The 19,087-nt window shown below is 38.9% G+C and overlaps 1 protein-coding gene across 1 annotated transcript; it reads left to right on the top strand.

Annotated features, from left to right (window-relative positions):
* Positions 1–1,634: 1,634 nt before the first annotated feature.
* Positions 1,635–17,815, top strand: dnai1.2 (dynein, axonemal, intermediate chain 1, paralog 2). The gene is made up of 19 exons (XM_063011405.1): positions 1,635–1,815; positions 2,946–3,044; positions 3,569–3,649; positions 3,754–3,880; positions 3,961–4,019; positions 4,108–4,263; positions 4,827–4,886; positions 5,308–5,436; positions 5,547–5,631; positions 6,207–6,324; positions 6,415–6,458; positions 6,544–6,791; positions 6,961–7,050; positions 7,139–7,226; positions 7,494–7,579; positions 9,334–9,482; positions 12,191–12,290; positions 14,889–15,071; positions 17,654–17,815. Exons 1-19 carry the CDS (start codon positions 1,756–1,758, stop codon positions 17,756–17,758), a joined length of 2,067 nt encoding a protein of 688 aa, XP_062867475.1. The 5' UTR covers positions 1,635–1,755; the 3' UTR covers positions 17,759–17,815.
* Positions 17,816–19,087: the final 1,272 nt, after the last annotated feature.

Below are 19,087 nucleotides of genomic sequence, written 5' to 3'. Positions count from 1 at the left end.
GATAAAATACAATTTGTTTTGGAGTATTTTAAAAGCTATTTAAGTTTGAAACTGTGCAGCAGTTTGTGTTGGAGCTGGATTCATTCATGTGATGTGGAGGAACCAAACCAGATGGTAATACATAATGTGAGGATGGACTTGATGATTGCTGTGTAGAACTGGATCATTGAATTTCCTTAGCTGTCTCAGGAAGCACATGCTCTGTTGAGCCCTCTTGGTGATGGAGAGTGTGTTCTTTTCCCACTTTAGGTCCCCGGAGGAACTTAAGTGACTCCACCCAGTGTCACCAGGTAATAAAATAACGAAATAATTAATCACAATTTAGTGTATGACAGTTAATTGCCAGCTGAAAATTTGCGGTGATGGCCCAGTTACAGTTATAGTTTGTTTTTGTCAGTAATTATAGGTATAGGTTTGGGTGGTAAACTACCCAAGCACACTTCCAAGACAACCAAGACTTCCATTAAACAATTTTTTAATGCTTGGTTAAAAAATCAGTCCTGGAATATCTTGGAATGGTCTTTTCAGTTTTTGGATTTAAATTCCATAGAGAATGTATAAAAGTGGTAGGTGCAGCACAAAAACTATCATCCTTTTGAGGAGAATGGACAAAGATTCCATAAGAGTTTAATTATAGATATAGGTTCGTGTGGTAGACCTAGTTAAAGTAGATTGTGTTTATTGTCAAGACTTGAATAATCATCAAATAAGATTTTAAGTAACTAATGCAGACACTCAGGTAATTTCAAACGTTTTATTGTTGTTGTAATCAACTAAACATCTAATACCACCAGTGTAGTACAACACAAGTAGAACATTCAACATATCTGATTTAAAATCAAGGCCACCAAACATCTTGCTTTCGTTAATAATTAAAGCTAATAAATAAATACATTGCCAATTTACTACAAACGTTATGTACACTGTAGTATATGGATTGTTTAGTAATTACACAATTATGGGGATTTGAACTATCCTGTCTGCCAACATTCAACCTAATAAAACGATTCTGGGGCGGCATCGATTCTGGGGTGCCATCCCAGTGCTACCCACTAGCGGCACGGTGGCTAAGTGGGTAGCACTGTTGCCTCACAGCAAGAAGGTCCTGGTTTCGAACCCCCGGTGGGGCGGTTCGGGTCCTTTCTGTGTGGAGTTTGCATGTTCTCTGCATGTCCGCGTGCAAGTGAGGTGAATTGGAGATACTGAATTGTACAGAATTGGAGATACTGAATTGTACATGACTGTGTTCGATATAACCTTGTGAACTGCTGAATCTTGTGTAATGAGTAACTACCGTTCCTGTCATGAACGTAACCAAAGTGTAAAACATGATGTTAAGATCCTAATAAACAAACAATAAACAAACAAAACGATTCTGAGAATCGACTCATTTGGCTCATTTGGCTACTCAAATCACTGACCAAATAATTGTTTTTTTTTAAGTGCTGCTATTTAAAACGCTTTGCTCACTTCTAGTAATTTTACAGAAAGTGTTTTAAATTATAAATCATTGCAGATGAAAAGTGGATTCACTTGCACAAAACTACAATTACAAACTACAAAGCGACTTTTGCAGAAAATAAACAATACAAACAGCGCATGCGCGTGCTTTGGTCGTTTCCATGGTAACATGTTTATTATACATTGCTGTATACGCACTGTGTGGTTGGAATAGTTTTCGTTAGTCCTTTAGAAAAAAGAAAGAAATTTAGGGTTAACAGGTAGCAGATAATACAGAAACTTAAAAAGGGACAAATGAAAGAAGCTGAAAAAATGTCGGTTCCACACAAAGTTAGAACACTGCGGTCCAAACAGGTAAGTGTGCTCACTGCTCTGAGGAGCACTAACTACAGATGCTGGAGATCCTCCTATTAACAATGAAGTTTAAATATCTTTACTAATCTTTAAAATGCTTTACTAATCTATTCCTCTTTAACTAATAGATCATGGTTTATATAAAAGTTACATACAGCAACTTAGATTAGATTATGTATTTATTTATTAGGTTAAATGTCATGTTTTACACACTTGGGTTACATTTATGACAGGACATGTAGTTACTGCTTACACAAGATTCATCAGATCATAAGTTTAATATCAAACACAGTCATGGACAATTTTGTATCACCAATTCACCTAACTGGGAGCTCCGGTTTCCTCCCACAGTCCAAAGACGTCCAGAGGAAGAACATGCAAACGCCACACAGAAAGGACCCAGACCGCTCCACCTGGGGATCGAACCCAGAACCTTCTTGCTGTGAGGCGACAGTGCTGCCCACTGAGCCACCGTGCCGCCCTAGATTAGATTATTATGATGGATGATCATTATTCATTTAACGTTGTGGCATCTCCTCCAGATTGTTTGTTAGTGATTATAACTGTAGCTGGTGAATAATTATAATGTTTATAATATTAGGGCTAGTTTGACTGGACTCATTTGAAAGTAAATGGAACAGTTGCCTCTTTTCCAAGATAAGAAGAAAAAAAAACTCAAGAACCACTAAAAACAGGTCTGCCATAAGCTAATCGATGCTGGAACATAATGTATAGTCTGCAAACCTAACATCATTGTGGGCTTAAAGGCCGCAGTGCAAAAATATCTGTTTTCTGTTATTCTTGGATTACATCACACAACATGACAGCTTTGGATTTTTACCTGACCTTGGCACAATATTACTGTTCCATCTACTGTTTATCAGCGACATTCAACCTATCCCTACAAAAATTATTTTAAAAAAACCTGCTATAGTTAAGCATACTTACTTATTAAGGTTTAGAGGGCCGTATCATAAAATAAAAGTACATAAATCCAAGATTTTTTTGCTGGACAAAAAGTATTTGTTTAATGCTCAGATATGGGTTGGCATAATACAGTCATATGGTGAATGTCTGCCTGTACCAAATATTTTTCACAATGATGCTGATAAACATTTTTTATAATGAAGGATGATGAAGATGGGACAGAAGCTGGAGATGGAGGAGACGAGGGGATGCAGGGAAGGACTTTAATCAAACCTCCAGATCAGCTAGACCTGACTGAGGCAGTAAGGAATTATCCTAACAGCACCTCTAAATGTTGTAGAAGATATAGATGTAGACTACATTCTGGAGGTTTTCAAATGTGAACTGAGTGTTGGAAAACAACCATGCTGTGCTTGAAACACTCATAATAGTAATTCAGTGTAATGTTTTTGTTATGTACAGGTTTTAGACATGGATATAGGGTAATCAGTTAAAATATTTATTATGATTATTTTATATAACAACTTCTATTTTATAGAACATTATCCAAAAAAGACATTATACAAAAAAGGCAGTGTTTAAAATGTGATTTTCTTGTCTCTTTGGTCAATTTCTTGTTTGTTTAGGAGGTTTCTTATTTATTCGATGTTTGATTAAGCTACTTAGACACTGTATAATGTTATTAGTATAAGATTATGAAATTCCAGTGTGAAGAAACAAAATCTGTTTATAGGAAAGGATAGGAGAATACACTAACTTACATGAAAAAGACCCAAGAATGTTTATTTTAAAAGGAAGTGAATGTATTTTTCCATTTATTTTCCAGGAGCTAAATGAGGAGATCACTAGGATATTGACGGCAAACAATCCTCATGCTCCAGATAATATTGTTGTATACAACTTCAAAGTAAAGTGTTTCTAACTTCTATCATGTAACACCTTCTCCTACTGATAATTGTGCATCTATCCCAGTTGAAGTCCCAATGCCTAATATGCTGTGTGTTTCCTCAGGAGCGCTGCTATAAACCAGTTAGCAGTGTAGACCAGTTGGCCATTCATTTTGTGCTTGAAGGAAACCTTTTGCACAGAGACTCTGATGAGGCTCGGAGACAGATGGCCAAGCAAGGACTTCCAGAAGGTGTGACAATTATTTTGTATCCGAGCTAAAATGAGAAACAATTTAATTGAACAGCTCTAAAGTCACTGAAATGTTTACAGTTCCAGAGGAACCAGACGAAGTCGCAGTAGTAGAAAGTGAGGACAAATCAGAGACACCGGTAATAAACCAATACTTTTGATAGTGATAGTTTGTGGATGAATTGTTGGAAAGCTTTTTTTGTTTTTTATTAAACACTTGTTATGCAGACAGGTGGTGCTGAGGATGCAGGTGATGCTGAGGAGGGAGCTGGTGAGGAAAGGCCTGACAGTGTAGATGTCCGAGCGCAGGAAAAGGAGCGGAAACTCACCAATCAGTTCAACTTCAGCGAAAGAGCCACTCAGACTTTTAACAACCCTCTGAGAGTAAGTAGGGATGCTTATTGTCCCATTTCCTGTCAGCCAAATAACATCATTAGTTCTCATACAACCAACACAGACACAGATAGCTCAAGCTAAACTGTAAACAGATAGAAATCAGAGGACCTGGAGCACCTGTGTCTTGTTCAGTACTACAGGGTTTGCTTACGTTGCATCAAAACTGAGGAACACATATAATTTTGTCATCAACTTTAATTGAAAACACTTTAATTCTGTATTTCACTGCATATTACTGAAATGTGAACGTAGCATCACAACAAAGCATAACAGTACTGACACAGTGTGTTAAAACAAAGACTCAATAAACTGCTGCCACCCTCTGGCACTGGTATTATACTGTGTTCAGTTCCTACTAATGTGTGGTCTGTGTTTCCTGGAAAGAAGATGTCTTGCAAAAACGATATTTCTGTAAATGTGTAGCTCCAGACTAACCATACAAGTAACCTGAATTAGTATTTAATCAGAAGGAATTTATCAGTGTCTTCCAAAAAAAATATTATTTTTGTTAGGTTTACTTGTGGTCACTGGTTATTCTGATTCTTTTGCAGGATAAAGCCTGTGAGACGGAACCTCCTCCTCGTGCCAGCTTTTCTTCAACTGCTAATCAGGTACGAGATAATTAATGTTTGACCTTACTGAGGCAGAAATGGTTCTGTTTGGTTGTAATGATTCAACATCATAACATTTAACACTACATATTGTTCGTGACAATTAACGCTGGTATCAATATAATAAGACTCCAGTTAAAACAATGCCACTAAAAGGACTATGCAAGTTCACAAATTTAGATAATATGAACAACAAATGATATTTTGATGAAATTGGCACAAATTCCTTCAGACATTTCAAAATACTGCCCATGGTGATTGCAAATCACTGCCCATGGTTTTGAAATGAGATGTCAATCAAGCAGATGGGCCGATTCATTTCATTGTCATGTTTTACCACAGCTCTATCCTGGTCAAGGCTGTGGTGGTCCGGTTTCTCGAGGCGCAATACATTAACACATTAACTTTGTGCATGTTGCAGTGGGAGATCTATGATGCCTATGTGGAGGAGCTTCAAAAGCAGGAGAGGAATAAGGAGAAACAGAAAGCTCCTCTATCTAAGAAGGAGGAGGAGAAAGGAAATAAGAAAACTGCTTCGGCGGAGAATCAGGTAGGAGATGTTAGAGATTTATTACGTATAACTTAGACAAATGCAGTCTTTCAGAACGACATTTATTTCTAAAGGCTGACTGTTTCAGGGTTTTTTTCTTTACTTATCAGGGTGATGACATCTCCAAACTGACAAAAGCGGCCAAGATTATTGAGCGCATGGTGGTTCAGAACGCTTATGGTGACATCGCTCTGGGTAATTATTTGTTATTGAAACAGATATCTGAAATCTGGACATGCACCTTATTTCAGCTTCTTCTGACTTCTAATCTGATTGCATATGTTTGCCAGACACCTACACAGACATGATTGGCTATGCCTGAGGGAGCTCAGATGAAAAAGAGTAATGAAAATCAGTATATGATTATCTGTGTGCAAGACTGCAATTGAAAAGATGCGATTGGCTGCTACAAATGTCAGAGAGGTAGGGGGCTGCAACAGTAGAGAAGATACAATCGTGTAATTGGATACGACTTCATTAGGAGAAAAAGGGAAAATCGAGGAAAAGACATTGAGCATCCAGGCAAGAAGGACTGTGGTCAGAGTGGTAATAAGAAAACAGTAATGTCCTATGCAAAGATGGGAACCTGTTGGACAGACAGCCATCTATGCAGTACTCCATAAAGCAGGCCTTTATGGCAGAGTGGAAGTCTAGAAGCCCCTTTTGAGTATAAATTATAGTAAGCAAGTGCAACTACAGACAAACTGGACACTTCTGATTATATTTTACTTTTATTATACTTATATTTTACCCTGCCTTTGTCGTTTCAGATTTTAAGTACTTTGAGGACCCTTCGGATGAGTTTAGAGAGCAAGAGGGCACACTTCTTCCACTGTGGAAGTTCCATAATGAAAAAGCTAAACGGCTGTCAGTAACCGCACTCTGCTGGTGTGTGTGTGCACGACATAGAAGTGGGTTTGGTGTGAATCATCCTTCAATGTTGGTATTTAACTAACTGGTACGTTTCTCTACATCTAGGAATCCAAAATACACAGACCTGTTTGCTGTGGGTCTTGGGTCATGTGAGTAGTGCCTCCTGTGAATTTCTGAACATTCTTATTGTTGTGAAATATGTTTGCCATATTGATTGTTCCCCCACTCTCCTAGATGAGTTCACCAAGCAGGGACGTGGCATGCTGCTCTTTTACTCTCTGAAGAACTTCACCTCTCCAGAGTTCACCTTCCCCACTAAATCAGATGTAATGTGTCTGGACATTCACAAGCAGTTCACTTACCTGGTGGTTGTGGGTTTTTACGACGGCTGCGTGGCCGTCTTTAACCTTAAAAACAAAGTACAGCAGCCTGTCTACAAAAGCACGGCCAAGTCAGGCAAGCACACGGGCCCGGTCTGGCAGGTAAGGGGCACTCACATCTGCAGGACAGACAAATAGTGTTAAGGACTTGCTAGTATTGAGCAGCAATATTGTTTAAGAAAAATGTACTACCTGTTTAAAATGTACCTGAGCAGTCAAGACAGGAGCTTTGCCCACACAGTTGCCACAAAAAACTTTGAACTTTCCTCAGGTAAAGTGGCAAAATGACGACATAGACAACAATCATAATTTCTTCTCTATCTCCTCTGATGGCCGTGTGGTATCTTGGACTCTAGTGAAGGTACAAAAAACTATTATACTGTACGAGCCTCACTGTCTAAATCATTTGTGCTCTGTGTGTTTAAATGTACCTGTTTTTTGATTTGCAGAATGAGTTGCTGTTTACTGATATAATTACACTCTCAGTAGAAGTGGCTGTTTTTGATGGACAGGAGGACAAGAAGCTTCCTACCATGGGTAACTTACCATATACATCGTCTGAGAAACCTGTGTTTAAATCTTCAAACAACTGTTTGTCTCATTAACATAAAGTGTTACTAATTCTTTGGAGGGGGAGTCTAAGTTTTTATTTGTATTTAATACATGATATAAAATTCACTGCCTTTTTTAGTACAAGTAGAAACACAGCAAAAAGCCAATTACAGTATATCTGCCAAGACTTTGCTTCCTGTGTAGCAGGTATATTTTCTTAATCAATCATGTCTTTTTTAATCCGTTTTTCAGTTCCAGCCTGTGGAACGTCATTTGATTTCCATAAACAGATTGACTACCTTTTTCTCGTTGGCACAGAAGAGGGCAGGATCCACAAGGTCAGTCGCAGCTTCAAATAAAATTAATACATACATATACATGCATACATAATTAGATTATGCAATGTGAATGACCAGCATTTAACTTTAAGCAATGTAGTTTTTAGTGGAGTGTTCTGGATGAGTTATTATAAAATGTTTAATCAGTATTCTGTTAAGCTGTCATTATTTTTACACTCCATAGCTCATAGCTCAGCACTAGTTGTTTATTACCTTGGCAGGGGTTTGCTCATGCTGAGTGTTCTCTGTTTAATTAATTTTTAACACCCTGTAAAAAACGAGGTGTTCTCATTAGTGCACCAGCTCAGTTTAGGCTACTCACACCGACCACTTTGACAGCAGGGGGCAGCATGAATTCACAGCAGCTTTTCTTTTTACTTTCTCTGATGTATTTGTTAATGATAATGTTTGTGTACATTGCGTAAATGTATGAACACTCTGGTCTTTACTGTGCATTTACTGTGCATTAACACTGAAGTACACCACATGCACTAAAAGGTAGTCTGAGTGTTATCATGAATTAGAACATTAGAACTTTTACTGCCTGCTTACATACAGTATAGCATTAATGAGACAGACTGCAAAAGAAATGGATGCACATGCATGGTCTTTTCAGCTATAACAAAAGCCCATGTACTTTTGGTGATATAGTGCATGTAATATATTGTTTGGATAATTTTCTCTATCAATTTCATTGCATTTACACTACACATACAGTATATGAAGAGTAATTATGAAGAAATAAAGAAGCTTTTAGGGGCTATTTTCTGCAGTATTTATTTCTGCAGTGCACTGAAAAAGCGAGGTACCCCACAGAGAACAAAAATGTAATAGATGTGATAAATGTCCACCTTTCAAACAAGCAAGCTATCCCTGATTGAAAAAGATATTGTGGAGCAGTGCTTTTGGGGTCTGTCTAATCCCTTTATGCCTTAGACATGATGGGAGCTAAGGCTTCAGTCCTTCTCTCTGTGGACAGACAGGCAATTTTGGGTCTTACTTCCTTTCAAGATTTAGATCTGTTCTGTTTTCTATACTCTCCTTTTGCTGCCAAGCAGTTGGTGCACTGTTACATGTAGGGATTCCTACAAATGTGTGAGCTGCTCACCAGGGTTACCCTTCTAACAGGAAGCAAATAGAATGAAACAAAACTATTAAAACATGTAAATGAATTCAGCAATTGCTGAGTCTGACACAGTGTAAGGCACCATGTCTGTGTGCAAAATTTCACTATGGAGAAAGGGATTCTGGATGACTGAGGGGCTGCCCTCACTACATGATTTAACCTCAGTGCATCAAAAAGATTGCATTATTTTAGTAAAGGTAACTCATAATGTGAGCGCTTACCTGATGACACACAAACCAAATTTCTTTTACATTTTCATCAACCGCTTTATGCTGGTCAGGGTGTCTGCGAGCCTGGTCTCACAAGTAAGCACTGGGCGCAAGGCAGGGAGTCAATTCATCAAAGGGCTTTGGCCATTCCCCCTTCAGACATAGCCAATCATGTCTGTGTAAACGTCCAACTGGCCTCTAACACTGCTGAGATTCAAACCCGGGTTTCAGCAGTGTTTGTCTAGCATAATAGACTGCTGCATCACCTTACACTTGTGTTTGCTGCAAAAAGGGGGATTCGTAAAAAAATAAATAATTAAATGTTTTATTTGAATTGCAGAGTGAATGCCTGGCCCTGTAATGTGTGCTGGTCCTTTGTGTTTAAGAAAATATTTCTTTTTTACATGTGTTTTCTACAGTGCTCCAAATTTTACTCCAGTCAGTTCCTGGAAACGTACAATGCACACAGCTGGGCTGTGGATGCAGTAAAGTGGAATCACTTTCATCCTAAAGTTTTCATCTCATGCAGCTCAGACTGGACCGTCAAGATATGGGACCACACAATCAAGTACGTTTGCATCTGTTAGCCAAAACACTACAGCGACTTCACACCAAGCCTAAACTCTACGCTTCTTTAACTAGACATTTATAGATATCTGAAGTTTCTCTCTGACTGAATGGATGGAAATATCTTAACTGTATTATTAGAAATTTAAAATAGCAAGGTCAAATGAGACATGTTTAACTTCTGTTTTCTTTTAAATTAACATAATAAGCTTGTCAGAATAGCAATTTGACAATTCACTTAGACGTGCCTAGTCTTTTGAGGAAAAAACGTGGGCGAGTAATGATTATAATTACTACGTCATTTACCCATTGCCCAACATGCATGGTGTCGTCTTATTATTTTTTGCTGCTGTTTCTAAGGTGTTTATCAGCGCTACCTTGGCTCCATACCAAAATGCTTTTGTGCAATAGAAAAGCTTATCTTCTTGCTATCTACACGATATGGACAAGAGTATTGGGACATTCCTCTAATTTTTAAGTTCATGTGTTTCAGTCACAATAATTGTGATTATATAAAAGAAATTGAACTGTATGCTTCCGACTTTGCAGCAATAGTTCAGAGAAGGTACTTTCCTGTTCCTCCTCAAAGCGAGCGCTATAAAGACATGAAGAAAAGCTTGTTCTGAAAGCTCCAGTGGCCTTCACAGAGCCCTGACCTCAGCCCAACTCAACAGCTTTGGAATAAACTAGAACATCACTTGAGGCTTTCTAGACCAACATCACTGCTCAGCTATACAAGTAGCAGTCTGCCAAAAAGTTTTTTGTCTCAATGTTTGCTTCTAGTGGAACTCAGTAGACCAATCCTGTGTTATGGTGGGTTTGGCATTAGCAGAAACACTTGGCACAGGGCAGGACTACACCTAGGTCTATCCATTAAGCAAAAAGATAAGTCTGCATTTATAAAGCGAGGACTACACACACAAATACAGGCATTTAATTCAGCCCTGTTAATATTAGCATAGTGTTCTTAATATTAGATGTTGCCATGTCATCCAAAGTTTGCAATGCCATGCATAGGGTGCAGTGTAATGGCATTACCGAGGGACTGTTAGTTGGCTCAGGCCATGGATAGCAGGGTATTATCGAGAAGTGGAAGTTTATAAAAGGACCCCAACTTCCAAATACCAGCACTATTAAAGATGATGGATATTTGATGGTCTTAAACAGTGAATAAAGGACTACACCTAGGACATGATGTCAATCCTTTGCTGTTTACTCATGCCAATAATCTTCTGCATGTTTTGGGGGGCTGGGGCAAAACCGGAGTACCTGCAAGAAAGCAGCATGGCACATGTCCTCACAGACAGCAAATGTAGCCAGTGTTTTAACTCAGGTCTTCACTACCATGACTGTGCCACACCCACATGCTGTTCTGTGTCACCATGCTGCCCAGATCCTAGTAGTAGGAACAGCAACTAAGATCAATGTTTTTCTGCTGACACATGCAACTGTCACAGGGTTCAAATCTCAAAAACTGACCTGCTGAGACATAATCTGGAACTTTCCAAAGTCACTTTGAACAGTTGCACCTGTTAGCATTAGGTAAAGCCAAATTATTAGGGTTGTTTCTGTCCAGGTAGAAAATTTATACCATGCAGTGCTGTTGGTTTTAAAAGCCATATTGATTAAAGTAAAAGGGCAGAACAGTGTCACCCAAAACCATCACTCAGCGTCCACAGAGTAGGGAAGCAATTAGGGTTGCTGTCCCTATACTGAGTGCTATAATTCATCGACTCTAACATACTGGAGTAACACTTTCTGCTGATTCACTTAACAGGCCATAATAGCAGGCAACAGCGAGATGATTCACAAATGAATCAGCATTCACATTAAATCTGCCAGGCTCATTGTGAGCATATGCATATTCAGAGAAAGTGTGTGTGTGTGTGTGTCATAAACAGAGAGTAATACTGCCTGCTCAGTATGCCACTGGCATGATATAATGCTGTGAATTTAAGTCTGTGGATTAACTGGGCAGTACTTAGCTACAGTAGTAGAGTAGTAGCTAAATCTATTATACAGAGGCACCCTGGTCTATCCATTAAGCAAAAAGATAAGCCTGCATTTATAAAGCGAGGACTACACACAAATACAGGCATTTAATTTAGCCCTGTTAATATTAGCATGGTGTTCTTAATATTAGATGTTGCCATGTCATCCGAGGTTTGCAATGCCATGCATAGGGTGCAGTGTAATGGCATTACCGAGGGACTGTTAGTTGGCTCAGGCCATGGATAGCAGGGTATTATCCAGAAGTGGAAGTTTATAAATGGACCCCAACTTCCAAATACCAGCACTATTAAGGATGATGGATATTTGATGGTCTTAAACAGTGAATAAATGTTCACATGTAGCAGAATGAGAACAACAAAGGGGTTTAGTCAGATCAGATATCAGCCAGTCAAAAGTTGCCAACATTATACTAGCTAATGAACAACTTTATACTAATAAGTGACCCTTAGAGACAGTTAGAGCAAATCCTGCTGTATGGGTCAAGCATTAAGGCATCCTCTGTTCTCTTGGTTTATGCTGTACATGTACTTGATCACTTGAATTTACACTTGAAATATTCCTCCAGTCCAGTTCCAAAGGCTTGTAAGAACTACACCAAGTTATATTTGAGCCGCCCTGTCCACTCAATGTGGCCAAACTCCTTTCTTTTTACATTTTGTCACTCCACCCCCTTATTGATCTGCATATGTTTCTCAGGAACCCGATGTTTACCTTTGACCTAAAAGCAGCTGTGGGTGATGTGGCGTGGTCACCGTACTCCTCCACTGTATTTGCTGCTGTCACCATGGATGGAAAGGTAAGCTTCTCCAATCAGAAAGGTCACAGATGTGTACCACCCATGTACCATCACTGCTCATTGCAAACAGTAATGGTTTGCTATGTGATTACCCTTCATTTGGTATGATAGGTGTAAACAATATATGCATCATCACAGCTACTCACAGCACGAGAAGCTCACACGCTTGCTGACACCACACATCCGCACACCTTTATGAACTCTAATAGGTGTTAATGAAACACTACGGCACAGAGATGATGGAATTTCATTCCAACCCTGTCACGATGCTGCGTAATACACCTGCACATCACACACACACACACACACTCATTCAACCATCTGTTAGTGTTAAAATAAACATCAGCGACAGCCATTAACCTACCCGACATTATCTATCAGCTTCAAAGCGGAAGCTTGAGTCTACACACCTGTCCTGATCATTTTATTTCACCAGTTGTTAGTCTAAACTCTCATCCAGCATTTGCAATTAAAGCTAACAAGTCTGTCTCAGCTGCTGCTGTAGTCACTTATGTGCGTACCTGTCCAGCTAAGTTCTGTTAAATATTACTAATCAAGTTCTGTTAAATATTACTAATCAAAATGTCTCAGCTACTTGTAAAATAGAAAACTATTTTGTTTTACATGCTGCATTAAATGTCATATGTCAGAAGACATGCAGTCAGGCTAAAATGAGCCACATTTATTGTTTATTATAATTTTTAACGTCATGTTTTACACTTTGGTTACATTCACAGTTAGTCACTCATTACACATGGTTCATCAGTTTATAAGGTTATATCGAACACAGTCATGGACAATTTAGTGTCTCCAATTCACCTCACTTGCATGTCTTTGGACTGTGGGAGGAAACCGGAGCACCCAGAGGAAACCCAAGCGGACTCGGGGAGAACATGCAAACGCCACACAGAAAGGACCCGGACTGCCCCACCTGGGGATCAAACCCAAGACCTTCTTGCTGTGAGGCGACAGTGCTACCCACTTGAATGAGCCACAAAATCTTGCCCTAAGTGTGTGTGTGTGTCCTGTAATGGACTGGCGACCTGACCGGGGTGTTTTCTATCTTTCGCCCGATGAATCAGACCCTCTGCAACCCTGACCAGAGTAATACAGTGGTAAAATAGACAATGAATGAATGAATATAATAACAATGGTTTATGTAGTTTTTGCCACTGAAATGCCAGTTTCTCTTGGTTCATTTTCGATTAATTCTGTTTGCTGGGCTGAGTGGTATGTCTTGGAGCTGTTCCTGACTTTAAGACTGTGTTTTAGTGCCAGTCTGTGTTTGTGCCAGATTGTGCGTATGTGACACAGGAAGGAAATGAGTGCTTCATGCCAGAATTGCAGTAAGCCTGGCATCTCTCCAAAATGATGCTAATCATCTGGCGGCTTGACAAGTGTGGAGCTCAGCTACATGTTTTACTTAGGATAAGGCACAGAGACTAGCTGAATCGAACCATTACAGACACATTCTCCTGTAGATACCTGTAGGTACAAAAACATCGATAAGGAATGCATGATTAAGGCCAGACATTTCTGTAGCATGGATTCAGCATGTTTCTTCTGTTAGGGCATAATTTCAGAAACCCAGATGCCACATGGCTTCATCACAGAGCCATGCTGTTGGTCAGTGTGTGTGAGTAAGTGGTTTCAGTGGTCCTCCCACAGTTACAGATGGCTTCTTCAGCCCTCACGTCTATATTTGTGTCCCTGCGCCCCTGCCTCAGATGCTTAGAATGAGGAAGTGCATTTGATGATGCACTGTGACTAATTACATGCTGTGCTGGTTGACTAATCTAGGGGCAAACCTGCCACCACTCAGCCTCTGTCTCCTTCAGATAGCGTGTTCTGTACCCCATGTATTTATCCTGCTGCTAAATGGGTAGCCTTACAGGTTAATTAAGCAGAATGATAATGAGCTCTATAATTAGCCATGTATTTTTTTTTTTTTTTCATCCCAAATCCCCGAACGACTTCATGACTCCTCATAGTGCCTTACATAGTTTGCAGTGTTGTTTTGTGACTGTTTACAAAATAGCATCATGTGGAATAGAAGTACAGGTGTGACGAAGGGTGGGTAGCACTGTCGCCTCACAGCATTAAGGTCCTGGGTTCGATTCCTAGGTGGAGCAGCCAGGTTCTTTCTGTGTGGAGTTTGCATGTTCTCCCCATGTCTGTGTGGGTTCCCCCCACAGTCCAAAATTGTCCATGACTGTGTTTGATATTAAACTTGAACTGATGAATCTTGTGTAACCAGTAACTACTGTACCTGTCCTGTCATAAGTGTAACCAAAGTGTTAAACATGATGTTTAAAAATACTAATAAATAAATAATTAACAAGTGTGGTGAACAATTGGTCGTATCCATGCAGACATGCTTTGTTTTAGCAGATTAGCAGATACTGTGTGGTTTACGGATGCTGTTTGTTAAATCTAGAATCAAGAACAGATTGCAACATTGTTTTTTCTAAGGTTTACCACAAATAGAAGGAGTCTTTTTCTTAAAAGCATGGACTATTTCTAGGAAAAACAAGTACTAATCATGCTTTTGTATTTGTATATTTTCTCTATTTCATTTGATCTATTTCTCCCACACAGGTCCATGTATTCGACTTGAGTGTCAACAAGTTCGAGGCTGTCTGCCAGCAGACTGTGGTGGGCAAAATGACCAAGCTAACTCACATCGAGTTCAATCCTGTCTACCCCATCATCATTGTGGGCGATGACCGGGGTCACGTCATCAGCCTGAAACTCTCTCCTAACCTGCGCAAGAAGCCTAAGGTAAGACTCCATCTTCAGCTGCCCTCTCCCACACATTCACACAAGCTCCTGGGTGTTAGCCACAACTAAGGTATGTTGGTATGTTGAGAAAATAAACATCATTAAACACCCTGTAAAAAGAGTATCGCCCTAATTATACCAACATCCACAACAATCCAATAAAAATCAAATTACTAGACTGTCCCAAATGACTGTCTGATTTATTAATTTAGCACTGTCACTGAAACAATTCACTTCAGAATCCTGAGTCACTGCTCTATAAAGAAGAGAGAGTGTAGAGAACAATACCGGACAGTGGAGGGATATCGTCCGTGAAGGAGAAATAAGGCCGCTGTCAGCAAGAGAGGAAATTTTAATTGCTCATTTTGCAGCTTGATCAGCCAGATTGTTAAGCTTTGTTAATAATAACAATAATAATTTAATTCCACATTATTACATTTCCATTCCATTTCTAAACTCAATTAAACCAAAATGCCTTTAAGAACTGAATCAATACTAAGCTCATAAGATCTTACATTAAAAGTTAACTGTAACATTTCCCGTTCTTGGAGGACAAAAGTTGTTAAGAGTAGTACTAAATCTAAACAGTGCCGGTATAGTTGAAGTCGAAGTTTCACCTACACTCCTTTTTCATTATTAGTTTACTTTTTCAGTTCATCATTGCGATTGATGGCAAAACAGCCACAGAACATAATACTACCACCATGTAGAGCAGGGGTGTCAAACTCATTTTCACAGAAGGCCACATCTGCATTATGGTGGCCCTCAAAGGGCGGATTGTAACGTATCCTGCTGTGATTGCAGTCGGCCTTTTAAGTCTTGGACAGTTTGTTGTTTTTCTTGGAGGCTAAATTCTGTGTTTGGTGTCAAAATGCCAAATTTATACTGTATATTTATAACATATATCTACATTTATATTGTACTCCTTTACCACAGACATGCATATTTTGGAATTATTTGTAAATATTTCTCAACATCACTTGTTGGAAAACCGCCTCAGTTAAACGCTGATGTGGAAACACTGACATCTAGTGGCGGGATGCGGTCACTTTGCAGGTCACAAAATCGACATGCATTGTGGGAGATGTAGTTTATGTACGATTTTAAAATGTATTTTAAGACAAGCATACACTTTTTAAGCTCTTGTGGGCCACATAAAATGATGTGGTGGGGCGGATTCGGCCCGCAGGCCTCGAGTTTGACACACGTGATGTAGAGTGTTTTTATGGCAGATGTGTTGGTCGATCCTGGATAAACATCTGGACAATTCTCCTCTCATCATAAGGTGACAGTTTGGGTTTTGTTTCTTAGCCCTGAGGTGATCTTGAGACTTGAAGTTGTACTAGGCTGTAGAGTCTTGAACTATTAAATCAATGCGACTCTTGTTCGAGTAATAAGTAAAGAATATAAACAGTAAATCATTACAGTTTAATGAACAGTCATCACCTTGAGCTACTTTATTAAAAGTCCTTGAAAAGGCCACTTTGCATCAACCTTGAAACCCACAGCAAATCTTAATGAGTCTAGACATACTAACTTTTCTGGCATACTTATGAGCTATGAGCTTATTTTTATCAGTACCATACGTGACCTCTTTCCTCCAGCTATTAAACGAACATGGCAATAGTTCTTTATTACAAATCATCTTCCATGTAATAAACGAGACTCCATAATCTACAGAGAGATTACATAACAGTGTGGTTCACATAGGGATCTTTCCTCTAGCAGTCAGCAGATCACAGAGAAGCATAACAGGGATTCATTCAGGAGTTCACTGAACCACTCCTGGGGGTAGCTTGTTAAGTCCATTAAAACGTCCATGAGGTCAGTAACCATGGTGATGATTTTTGATAGGGAGCACATCCCATTCAGTTCCCTTTTTCCTGAGGAAATAATGTGTTAAAATAGCTGGCTTAGTTAAATGTCAGCCCAAAGCAGAGAGGCTTGTCTGTCTGTCTGTCTGTCATGTCTGTGGCACGGTTTATTGTGTAAAATATGGCATGTAATAGCACGAAAGAAAAAGGTTTGCATGTTGAGTTCCCCACTTACAGTACATTGGAATTCTTATTAAGTGCATTTTTTTTTTTTTTTTTTAACTGGGCTTAAAGCTTGAGCTGTGTGCCTGTAGGAGGCAGGCCAATGGCCAAACAGGGATCCTCATACTTGTTAAAATTATGACCTCTGCTGGCTGATTGATGGCGCCTGTATACCCATGAGATGGGTAATAATGAGATCGATGCGTGACTCTTCGTGTGCAAAACAGATCCACATATGAACACGTCTCTTGCTGGTCGGTACTGCACACGTGTCGAAAGAGGCATGTGACTGTTGTGACCCTCCTTGGTCAGGAGTGGAGGTCTGCATCAGTAGAGGCGAATTACGATTGGGTAATTGGATACGACTAGATTGAAAGGAAAGCTGGGGAACAATGTACAATATACACAGAGAATGCAAAAAATATACATACATTTTGAATGAACCGTACATAGTCTCTGTTAGGATTTGGTATTCTTAAGGTTCAGTCAGGTGATTCATATTACTTTGATTACATTGATGACTGACTTCTTTTTTTGTTGTTCCAGGACAAAAAGGGTCAAGGGTTGCCAGTGGACCCAGAGGCAGAGATAGCAAAAATGGAGAAGCTGTTGAGTCTGCTGAGGGAACCTGAGAATAATGTAGAAAAGTAACAACTACTAAAGATTTTAAGTAAGATAAAACAGGGCCACTGTCAGCAGGAAAGAAAATTCTAATGTTTTATTTTGCAGCTTTATCAGCCAGATTATTAAGCTTTGTTAATAATTACAAGAATAATGTCATTTCACTTTATTAAAATTTCCATTCCATATCTAAATTAAACCAAAATGACTTGGTATGACATCAATACTGAATTGATAAGTAAATCAACTTTAAATAAACTATAAAAGTTTAATTAAAAAAACTATATTTTTATTAATATTATTCTACATCACAAATAATTTTTTGTTAGATTATTGCTGATTAAAAAATATGTACTCTTATTTTTTTTCTATTAAAAAGGATTTTACAAAAGTAACACCTACTAAAGATCCTTGATAATATCACAGCAGTTATTCCTCATACTAATCACTCAACATACAAAGTACCAGCACTTTACAATTACTCACTTTAGTTCATCTATTAAAATGCATAATTTAGCACTCACCCATTAGTCTGTTCAACGAAGAGACCCCCACAAGCCCAGAGATTCTTTGAGTGGTTCCCAGCATTTTTGGCACAGCAGAAACAGTGACACAGTGTTTATCGGGCATATTGATTTTTTTTTTTAACACTTACCTTAATGTCACTGCTGGATTGAAAATAATTCACAAACAACAAAGCCAACAGTGGGATGTGATCAAAATCAGACACCAAGAAAGAGCTGGAGGAGAATGAACACATTGTGTATAGAAATGGATTAGCTGTAGTCTCATATTCTACACTTAAGCATATGTTTACAACGGGATGTATTTACTGGCAATCTTGGGGTTTTTGTCTAAGAAATTACATGACATGAGATTCGGGTTGTGTTCCGAATTTGACAAGAGTCCACATTACCACATAGGGTTTATTAAGTGCAGTCAAACTAGCTCTATTTATTTGGGCACCGGAAAGTCACCAGGAGTAATCACTCATAATCCCTTCCTGAATTTAATGGTGAATATTAAACACCAATAGATAGTTTGTATTAAAATTTAGAGCACTAATTGAGCATTCCACTACACTAACTGTAACCAAGACACAAACAGAAATAACTTCTAATGCCTAATGTGTCCAGACATAAAATATAAAACTCAGTAGCTAATTAGATAGGCCTAGTTTCGATCTATCATGTATTAATCACTATACATTACTACCATCATCTTTAGCACCTATCACTCTTTCCAAACAAGACTACAGAACACCACTTTGAGACACTTTTCAGAATGCATGGGTTAACAAAGATGTTACCAAGGGAACTTTTTAATGAAATATTTATTAAAATCGTTCATCATTTTTCC

The sequence above is a fragment of the Trichomycterus rosablanca genome, chromosome 16 (assembly GCF_030014385.1).
Source record: "Trichomycterus rosablanca isolate fTriRos1 chromosome 16, fTriRos1.hap1, whole genome shotgun sequence".
Lineage (NCBI taxonomy): Eukaryota > Metazoa > Chordata > Actinopteri > Siluriformes > Trichomycteridae > Trichomycterus > Trichomycterus rosablanca.
This window is presented reverse-complemented; position numbering and strand designations above follow the sequence as displayed.

Excerpts from the sequence above, each read along its gene's own strand:
- dnai1.2 (XM_063011405.1), top strand. The coding sequence starts at position 1,756 with ATGAAAGAAGCTGAAAAAATGTCGGTTCCACACAAAGTTAGAACACTG. Across the intron at positions 3,650-3,753 it reads TTGTTGTATACAACTTCAAA|GAGCGCTGCTATAAACCAGT; the intron begins GTAAAGTGTTTC and ends GTGTTTCCTCAG. Across the intron at positions 7,227-7,493 it reads CAAGAAGCTTCCTACCATGG|TTCCAGCCTGTGGAACGTCA; the intron begins GTAACTTACCAT and ends TCCGTTTTTCAG.